Below are 9,024 nucleotides of genomic sequence, written 5' to 3'. Positions count from 1 at the left end.
GGTGGCTCTGAAAAGAGCCTTTGTGTTGTGGGGGTGTCAGTGGGGAGTAAATCACTTGCTCTTAGCTGCCTTGTGGCTCTCGGTCTTCTTGGGCAGCAGCACGGCCTGGATGTTGGGCAGGACGCCTCCCTGGGCGATCGTCACCCCACCGAGCAGCTTGTTTAGCTCTTCATCGTTGCGCACAGCCAGCTGCAGGTGGCGGGGGATGATGCGGGTCTTCTTGTTATCACGGGCGGCATTTCCAGCCAACTCCAGAATCTCAGCCGTCAGGTACTCGAGCACGGCGGCCAGATAGACAGGAGCTCCGGCTCCCACACGATGAGCATAGTTCCCCTTCCTCAAAAGACGGTGAACACGGCCAACAGGAAACTGAAGACCGGCCCGAGATGAGCGAGTCTTGGCCTTAGCCCGGGTCTTACCGCCTTGTTTGCCTCTACCAGACATGTTATGCTCAGGTTAATTCAATACACACGAGTAGCAAACTCCGCCTTCATTCCTTTATTTATATGTTCGAAAAACAAACGACTGCATCTGTGATTGGTCCGTTTTCAGACTGGCCAGTGACAAAAATGTTCGGGCACTCACCAATCAGCACAGGGAGAAGGGGTATAGCTTTTCTAAAGATCCCGTGACAGAACTAACCAATAGCGCCTAGAGCTGAAGATAAGGTTAATTTACATAGACTGCCTATAAATACAGCGATTGTGGGCGGTGCTAGTAATAGTTTCTTTACACTCTGTCGAGATCTTGTTATTGCAATGCCTGAACCAGCCAAGTCTGCACCTGCGGCCAAAAAGGGCTCCAAGAAAGCCGTGACCAAGACCCAGAAGAAAGATGGGAAGAAGCGTAGAAAGACCAGGAAGGAGAGTTATGCTATCTACGTGTACAAGGTGCTGAAGCAGGTCCACCCTGATACCGGCATCTCCTCCAAGGCCATGGGTATCATGAACTCCTTTGTTAATGACATTTTTGAGCGCATCGCAGGCGAAGCCTCCCGCCTGGCTCACTACAACAAGCGCTCCACCATCACCTCCCGGGAGATCCAGACCGCTGTGCGTCTACTGCTGCCCGGTGAGCTGGCAAAGCACGCCGTGTCTGAGGGCACCAAGGCCGTCACCAAGTACACCAGCGCCAAGTAATCTGCAATCTCTGTTCTAAGATAACACAAAGGCTCTTTTAAGAGCCACCCAAATCTTCTCAATCGAGGCTATGACATTTGCTAGATCCCGCATGTTCTTTGTGGTGTTTTGTATCTCCGCGAAACCATCACATTTCAAGCTACTCGTTCTTGCAATACCCCACATATTGTTCCTTACGCTTTAATCACTGCCTAGCATTTCCCTTCAGATCATGTAAGGGCCGATATTTGTAACGCTGTGCAGCCCAAGGTCTTTTAATAACGTGAATAACAGGTCTTGAGTAATAGATGTTCTAAAACTGCCATGCGTAGAATCTAGATGAAATAAGTGGTATATGGGGGTATGTTTGTGCTCTAGGACATGGACATACTACAACTCTTTGAAGATTGAGTGGGTGGCTCTCAAAAGAGCCTTTTTGTTTTTCAACATGGCAAAGAAATTGGCCTCCGAAACCGTACATAGTGGAGACCTAAGCGATTGAAAAAGGGGCTTTCCCAGCTTTCTCGTATCTAATGGATGCATCACTCGCCGCCCATATAGACTCTTGAATAGAGAAAACTTGGTGGACTCCTGAGATACCTCGTTAAATGTAAAGAGGAGCTGTTGCAGGGTCTCCTCCCTCCGTGCTGACATATGTGCAGAGAAAATGTTTAACGCACCATTGCAACACCAATCACATTACCAATTAGTTCGTGGATAGGGGGATGGTATGCTAGGGTCTTACCACAAGATTTTCCCTGTAGAGTCTTTATAATTTCCCCAGGATACGTATTTCTCAATTCCTGTGGGAAACCCACCCTGAAAGAACCACTGCTTCTAGATACGAGGTGGTAATCAATATTTTTTTCATTTTGGCTTGTATGGGGCAGGAAGAATATAATGTCTTTCTCAATCGATGCTATGACACCCTTTGTATTATTACCCCGTTTATTATGTTGCTTTGTATTTTTTGAAAGTCTCCTGGTTACGTTTCCCTGTACTCGTCCCCCAACATGTAAACCCGTTCCACAGCTGGGATTTACGCTCATTTGACTACACGTTGTAAAAGCATAGATTAGTGGTCTTCGCCTACTTTATACAATGGTTGAGACGGATGTCTGCGGTGTAACTCCCGCACTCAGAACAGGCTGCGAGTGATGGTGTCACTATTCACTCATGTATTGGATCTACGTGTAACAAAGCCGTGGGGTGATATGCTGTAGTATCTTAAAATGCTACAGACCTATTCCTCCAGTAATCATGGGCATAATAGTAAACTTACAGCTCTTTGAAGACTGAGTGGGTGGCTCTTAAAAGAGCCTTTGTGTGTAATGGGATACAGAGAAATTAACCTCCAAACCCGTACAGAGTGCGACCCTGACGTTTCAGGGCATACACGACATCCATGGCTGTGACAGTCTTTCTCTTTGCGTGCTCTGTGTAAGTGACGGCATCACGGATCACATTCTCCAGGAAGACCTTCAGGACACCGCGGGTCTCCTCGTAGATGAGCCCAGAGATGCGCTTCACACCTCCCCTACGAGCTAAACGACGGATAGCTGGTTTAGTGATGCCCTGGATGTTATCACGGAGCACCTTCCTGTGCCTCTTAGCACCGCCTTTCCCGAGCCCCTTGCCTCCTTTACCGCGTCCAGACATGATTTGCACTGCTGGCGTTGCCTAATCAACTGATGTGAATTGGTTGTACAGCAAACTTCTTTAATACAGTTAAGTCGGACCTGAAAGGACACAAAGTATAGAGGAAGAAATGGGCGTGTCATTTGATAATTATTGCTACATGTGGCTTTCGTTCCCCTTGCCGATTGGCTGAACGAGCAGCCGTTAAAGATTTTAAAATTCCCGCCGCGTCGCTTATAGTCATTGTAGTGTTTAGCTTATGATCTTATTTAATTTAGTTTCTCATTTTAGCTGAATGGTTATCTGTCTGTTTTTTTCAAGTTGTGTGACGGCATTTTATTATGTAGAAATTACACATTTTAGAGTTTTAATCTGCAATCTATAACACTGGTCGGTTGTTAACATATATTGATGATGAAAGTAATAATATATTTGTAATATAAGGTGGTAGCAGTGTAGTTATCTGTCGTGTTTCAGTTGGATCTAATCTTGTATTCCTTTAAATACCTTTGAATTTACTAGTGACAGGCTCTGTACATTTTTAACTGCAGCCACAAATAAAAACACTAAATATAATATGACTTATTTGAATAATGCATTAGAATGAGGATTTCTGCCTGAAATTGACTTTTTAAAGCGTAGAACCAGCCTAGTGTATGTCAAATGACAGCAACATCTGTAATGATATAAAGATATAAAAAAAAAACAACTGGACTTCAATGGTTATTTTCAAAACACCGCAAGCTCTGGTGAAGTAACGCTCTCATGTGGCGAGAGCAGGATGCTGGGCAGTACTGACTGTGCAGCAATCCCTGTACCCCATATTGAAAGTACCTTGTTTGTAATGTCTAATTTCACGCATTTAGAATTCTTAAATGTGTCCAGGTTGAGACCTTTCTGTGCTTGCTGGCTATCCGGGATTGCCCATTTAGTCCGCAGATGACTGGGAGGTGACCACCACTGTGTTTTAATAAAGGTTATTCCTCCCTTAGTTTCGCCAGTGTATGTGCCACAATGTATTGTTACTAATGTATATTGTATGCTTTATGAGAGCCGACAGAATTAAATATGTTGTGTTGGCACCGGTACCTGGTCTGCAGAAGAACTATAGCCAGTGGTCAACAGATTTCTAATGAGAAGCCCGGACAGCACAGCCTGCTCTAGAGGCGCTAAATACCGGTCAGGCAGCTGACACTAGTCGGGTCAGAGTTCCTTCTAGCCGCCTAGATGCAGCAGGGAGCACGGGGCAGTTAGAGAGCAGCCAGGTGCAGTTTGGTAACAGAAGGTAAGGACAGAATGATTTACTGACATACGAGATCTAAAAGGCATTTCATTCATGTTTGCTGAAAGCGAACACGTTATGTTTATAGACGGGTACCCGGACAGTAAGAGCTGCACGTGGGCTTGTGTTTGCAAGGAACACAAAGAGCAGCGGGATCCAACAAGTGTCATAGCCTCGATTAAGAAGATTTGGGTGGCTCTTAAAAGAGCCTTTGTGGCAACTCGGAAAGGAGGAATTTGCAGATTACTTGGCGCTGGTGTACTTGGTGACGGCCTTAGTGCCCTCAGACACGGCGTGCTTGGCCAGCTCACCGGGCAGCAGTAGACGCACAGCGGTCTGGATCTCCCGGGAGGTGATGGTGGAGCGCTTGTTGTAGTGAGCCAGGCGGGAGGCTTCTCCTGCGATGCGCTCAAAAATGTCATTAACAAAGGAGTTCATGATACCCATGGCCTTGGAGGAGATGCCGGTATCAGGGTGGACCTGCTTCAGCACCTTGTACACGTAGATAGCATAACTCTCCTTCCTGGTCTTTCTACGCTTCTTCCCATCTTTCTTCTGGGTCTTGGTCACGGCTTTCTTGGAGCCCTTTTTGGCCGCAGGAGCAGACTTTGCTGGATCAGGCATTCTTAAAACAAATACTGGTCAGTGAGTCAGCGACTATTACTTGCACCTCCCACAATCGCCCTATTTATAGGCAGGCCATGTAAATAAGACTTATATCCAGCTCTATATGCTATTGGCTAGTCATGTCATGTGATGTGTTTCAATATCATACCCACCTCTATCTTATACGGATTGGTGGATACCTGAACATCAGCTGCATTGGCTAGTCCGAAAACAGACCAATCAGAGATGCAGGAGTTTGTCACTGAAAGGTATAAATAAAAGGATGAGGGAGGAGTTTAATCACAGTAGTTTATTACGAAATACGCAACTGAAAATGTCTGGTAGAGGCAAACAAGGCGGAAAGACCCGGGCTAAGGCCAAGACTCGCTCATCTCGGGCTGGGCTTCAGTTTCCAGTTGGACGTGTTCACCGTCTTTTGAGAAAGGGTAATTATGCCGAGCGTGTGGGAGCCGGAGCTCCTGTCTATCTGGCCGCCGTGCTCGAGTACCTAACGGCTGAGATTCTGGAGTTGGCAGGAAATGCCGCCCGTGATAACAAGAAGACCCGTATCATCCCCCGCCACCTGCAGCTGGCTGTGCGCAACGATGAAGAGCTAAACAAGCTGCTCGGTGGGGTGACGATCGCCCAGGGAGGCGTCCTGCCCAACATCCAGGCCGTGCTGCTGCCCAAGAAGACCGAGAGCCACAAGGCAGCTAAGAGCAAGTGATTTACTCCCCACTGACACCCCCACAACACAAAGGCTCTTTTCAGGGCCACCCACATTTTCTTGCGAGAGCTTTATACATTACTTATTGCTTTATCTGGATAGTCGGAAGCTCACTGACAGTTTTACTATTGAGCTAGACGAGAAACAGCCTTTTCTCCTCAGATTCTGCTGTTCAGTCCTTCAAACTTTCATTTAATATTCCTTGCGTCCTTCAGAACGCCTGCTTTATATTTTGCTTACCACTTAAATCTGAAGCGATAATATTACTATTAGAATTTTACCTACGTAAGACCTGACAGGCTCCCGAATTAAAGTTGAAAGACTAGAAAACCATTTATTGTAAACAATCTTAAAAATTACAATGTATCTGATAAACGGCAGACGTCACTACTGATCACACGGTGGTAGTATTGATTTACACACAGTAATAGTATATAAGAGATACGTTACTACGGTGTATGACACTTGTCAGCACAGTGAATCGGAGACCAATACAAGCTTCCTATGGTGTCGATAACAAATACTTGATGATAATCACTGGATTTAAATAATCTGACATAACCGTCCAATAGGTAGCAGTTGTATAGCGTATGACCTAGTAAGAAAATAATACCGTAATATAAACATAAGGAGTTTCCGTCCTTTGCTCATTTTGTTCAGGGGCAGTAAACGGTTTATGAAGCTACACACGGGGTGTAGAAGAGCGACATAATTGCTTATAGAAAATAACCATTGTCACGGTGCACTGACGTTATGTGTATGTAACTATCAATGTGTGTGTAAACTAGTCAGATGTCTGGAGGTATTTGTTACCGGGGACCATAAGGGGTTCACATCTGCTTTGTTGAGCCAGAAGCAGTCACCACCACAGGGTAAAAGATAGAGGATGGATGGGGGGGTACATTATAGCTCAGTCAAGACCGAGTGGGTGGCTCTCAAAAGAGCCTTTGTGTAACGGGGCACCGGAGTGCGGATCTGCAGTTTTACTTCTTCTTAGGAGCTGTCTTCTTGGGCTTCGCTGCTTTCTTAGCCGGGCTCTTGGTCACTTTAGGCTTCGCTGCCTTCTTGGCCACTTTAGGCTTAGCCGCCTTCTTGGCCGGGCTCTTGGTCACTTTAGGCTTCGCTGCCTTCTTGGTCGGGCTCTTGGCCACCTTCTTGGATTTCACAGCGACTTTTGGCTTCTTTGGGCTTTTTGCAGCCTTCTTGGCAACTGCCGGTTTTTTCGCCTTTTTAGGGCTCTTGGATGCGCTCGGAGCCTTCTTGGGGGACTTGGATACTTTCTTGGCTTTGGCCACTGCTGCCTTCTTCACCGCCTTGTCCTTGCTGTCCAACTGTTTCTTGTTCAGCTTAAAGGAGCCGGAGGCACCGCTGCCTTTCACCTGGATGAGGGTTTCTTTGGTCACCAAGCTCTTGATCGCCAACTTCAGGCGGCTGTTGTTCTTCTCCACATCGTATCCTCCGGCAGCCAGAGCTTTCTTCACAGCGGCCAGGGAAATCCCATTACGCTCCTTGGATGCAGCTGCCACCTTTACAATCTGCTCAGACACGCTGGGACCGGACGCTTTGCTGCTCTTCATGGATCCTGCTGAAGCTGCTTTCTTGGGCCGCTTACTCTTGGCGGGGGCCTCTGCTGGAGGAGCAGGCGCTGCGGCTGGGACTGGCTCAGACATCCTCCAATACAAATGACTATGACTCTATGCTCAAACTGACACGTTTAGTTGTAGGACTTGTTCAACCAAGAATTTATATACAGCTCAGGGATATGCGGCCATTGGCTGAGATAAAGAACCAGCCGCTGTGTTTATTGGTGGATAGCGAAGCCACGCCCACTATTCCTTCTCTGCAGTTCCAGGATGTCTGCGATCTCTTTTGTGTTTCTTTTGAGGGAAGTAATGAGACCTTTATAGGACATATGATAGTGTCTGCTCGTTCTCCAGCTTGTCAGCTGTAAATCATGTGCTGACATTTGCTGCTGAGTAAGCTTATCAAAGGTACTAAAAACATATCCGACCTCTTTACCATCTACAACGGGTCTCATCTCTCTTATCCATACATTAATGGCAGGGTCCTACCAGATAACTCTCAATAGATGATTACCAGCAGCCTAGAGCTTGAGATAGTCAGCTGCCACAGGTAGAAACGACTGCAGATGTTCACAGACAAACACAGCTTGTTGTGTTCAGGTCATCTCAACAACCCCTTGCGGTCTGCGGGAACTGCTGGTAACTTGTCCAGCTTCCCTTCATCCCCTTCAGTTGGCATTGGGAGGAAGGGGACATTAATCGAATTTTTGCTAAGCAAACCACCTGATGTAATGAAAAGGCATTGTCCAGGGCTATTATAGCCACCTACGTATTCGGATATATAGTGACCCCAGGTCACCAGTGGTTTGGTTTTGTGCGGGAAAAATGTCTGAAACAATCAAAGCCTCCAGCAGAGGCCTCGGCCGTGGAGACTCCAAGAAGAGCAGGAAAACATTGGATCACAAATACAAATAATTGCACAGTGATTTCAGATCGATAATTTAAAACCCGTGTTTGTCATTATCAACAAGGCATAAATATAGATCTACAAAAGTGATTATATTCCTTGACGTGGTTCGAATCCTTTTACTATCCCTAGTTATTATCCCTCTCGTCTTCGCTGAATGTGATGCAATGGCACCCCCGTGTGGTCAATGTGGATAGCTTTTTTACATACATTGTAATTATCGTGACTGGAAACACTTAATTTTTTATTATTACACATCATTTAATTCGAGAGCTTGCCAGGCCTTCTTAAGTTATAATAATATATAATATTAAAAATTACGAGTCAAGTAATAAGCAAAGAATTTAGGCGGGCATTTTGAAAGTTAAGACGCAGTTTTTAAGCCAATCAATTTGAAGGGCGTTCTTAACTCATCCAATTGCATTGCAGCACACTGTATAAATAGGATTGTTAAGAATCTGCATCTTATATTCTTTATAGAATCAGTAGAACTATGGCCAGGACCAAGCAGACCGCTCGTAAGTCCACCGGTGGGAAAGCTCCCCGCAAGCAGCTGGCAACTAAAGCCGCCCGGAAGAGCGCCCCAGCTACCGGTGGTGTGAAGAAACCTCACCGTTACCGGCCAGGCACCGTCGCTCTGAGGGAGATCCGCCGCTACCAGAAGTCCACTGAGCTGTTGATCCGCAAGCTGCCCTTCCAGCGCTTGGTGCGGGAGATCGCCCAGGACTTCAAGACCGACCTGCGCTTCCAGAGCTCGGCTGTCATGGCTCTGCAAGAGGCCAGCGAGGCTTATCTGGTGGGGCTCTTCGAGGACACCAACCTGTGCGCCATCCACGCTAAGAGGGTGACCATCATGCCCAAAGACATCCAGCTGGCCCGCAGGATCCGAGGGGAGAGGGCATAAGGACTCGGCACTGACTTACACACAGCACAAAGGCTCTTTTCAGAGCCACCAAATCTTTCTCTAAACGAGCTGCAGCATTATTCTGTGTAGTAACATTTTAATCAGAAGTTATTATCTATGTGTAAAATCTCTGCATTTTGTTTGCCGATGTGGATTCTAATTACACATATTCTATATGATCAGCGCGATTAGATAATTAACACTGGGCCGTTGTTGTCCACGTCTGACTCGTTTCCTTTGTTCCCTCTGGTAATACTGT

The 9,024-nt window shown here is 46.5% G+C and overlaps 7 protein-coding genes across 7 annotated transcripts; 3 read left to right on the top strand and 4 right to left on the bottom strand.

The window, feature by feature from the left end:
- LOC142150262 (histone H2A type 1-like) lies at positions 1-460 on the bottom strand. The gene has a single exon (XM_075205473.1). It carries the CDS (start codon positions 442-444, stop codon positions 52-54), a length of 393 nt encoding a protein of 130 aa, XP_075061574.1. The 5' UTR covers positions 445-460; the 3' UTR covers positions 1-51.
- Positions 461-754: 294 nt separating this feature from the next.
- Positions 755-1,192, top strand: LOC142150261 (histone H2B 1.1-like). Its single transcript, XM_075205471.1, has one exon. The coding sequence runs from the start codon at positions 759-761 to the stop codon at positions 1,137-1,139; it is 381 nt and encodes a 126-aa protein (XP_075061572.1). The 5' UTR covers positions 755-758; the 3' UTR covers positions 1,140-1,192.
- A 1,273-nt stretch (positions 1,193-2,465) lies between these two features.
- LOC142150856 (histone H4) lies at positions 2,466-2,777 on the bottom strand. The gene has a single exon (XM_075206032.1). It carries the CDS (start codon positions 2,775-2,777, stop codon positions 2,466-2,468), a length of 312 nt encoding a protein of 103 aa, XP_075062133.1.
- Positions 2,778-4,133: 1,356 nt separating this feature from the next.
- LOC142150260 (histone H2B 1.1-like) lies at positions 4,134-4,683 on the bottom strand. Its single transcript, XM_075205470.1, has one exon. The coding sequence runs from the start codon at positions 4,660-4,662 to the stop codon at positions 4,282-4,284; it is 381 nt and encodes a 126-aa protein (XP_075061571.1). The 5' UTR covers positions 4,663-4,683; the 3' UTR covers positions 4,134-4,281.
- A 280-nt stretch (positions 4,684-4,963) lies between these two features.
- LOC142150259 (histone H2A type 1-like) lies at positions 4,964-5,574 on the top strand. The gene has a single exon (XM_075205469.1). It carries the CDS (start codon positions 4,979-4,981, stop codon positions 5,369-5,371), a length of 393 nt encoding a protein of 130 aa, XP_075061570.1. The 5' UTR covers positions 4,964-4,978; the 3' UTR covers positions 5,372-5,574.
- A 562-nt stretch (positions 5,575-6,136) lies between these two features.
- Positions 6,137-8,873, top strand: LOC142150258 (histone H3). Its single transcript, XM_075205468.1, has 2 exons — positions 6,137-6,243; positions 8,342-8,873. The coding sequence occupies exon 2, from the start codon at positions 8,355-8,357 to the stop codon at positions 8,763-8,765; it is 411 nt and encodes a 136-aa protein (XP_075061569.1). The 5' UTR covers positions 6,137-6,243; positions 8,342-8,354; the 3' UTR covers positions 8,766-8,873.
- On the bottom strand, positions 6,154-7,154 carry LOC142150257 (histone H1-like). The gene has a single exon (XM_075205467.1). It carries the CDS (start codon positions 7,039-7,041, stop codon positions 6,355-6,357), a length of 687 nt encoding a protein of 228 aa, XP_075061568.1. The 5' UTR covers positions 7,042-7,154; the 3' UTR covers positions 6,154-6,354.
- Positions 8,874-9,024: the final 151 nt, after the last annotated feature.

This window comes from Mixophyes fleayi, chromosome 4 (genome assembly GCF_038048845.1).
Source record: "Mixophyes fleayi isolate aMixFle1 chromosome 4, aMixFle1.hap1, whole genome shotgun sequence".
Lineage (NCBI taxonomy): Eukaryota > Metazoa > Chordata > Amphibia > Anura > Limnodynastidae > Mixophyes > Mixophyes fleayi.
This window is presented reverse-complemented; position numbering and strand designations above follow the sequence as displayed.

What these genes read in the sequence shown, in the direction of transcription:
- LOC142150261 (XM_075205471.1), top strand. Translation starts at nt 759, where the DNA reads ATGCCTGAACCAGCCAAGTCTGCACCTGCGGCCAAAAAGGGCTCCAAG.
- LOC142150262 (XM_075205473.1), bottom strand. Translation starts at nt 444, where the DNA reads ATGTCTGGTAGAGGCAAACAAGGCGGTAAGACCCGGGCTAAGGCCAAG.
- LOC142150257 (XM_075205467.1), bottom strand. Translation starts at nt 7,041, where the DNA reads ATGTCTGAGCCAGTCCCAGCCGCAGCGCCTGCTCCTCCAGCAGAGGCC.
- LOC142150258 (XM_075205468.1), top strand. Translation starts at nt 8,355, where the DNA reads ATGGCCAGGACCAAGCAGACCGCTCGTAAGTCCACCGGTGGGAAAGCT.
- LOC142150260 (XM_075205470.1), bottom strand. Translation starts at nt 4,662, where the DNA reads ATGCCTGATCCAGCAAAGTCTGCTCCTGCGGCCAAAAAGGGCTCCAAG.
- LOC142150259 (XM_075205469.1), top strand. Translation starts at nt 4,979, where the DNA reads ATGTCTGGTAGAGGCAAACAAGGCGGAAAGACCCGGGCTAAGGCCAAG.
- LOC142150856 (XM_075206032.1), bottom strand. Translation starts at nt 2,777, where the DNA reads ATGTCTGGACGCGGTAAAGGAGGCAAGGGGCTCGGGAAAGGCGGTGCT.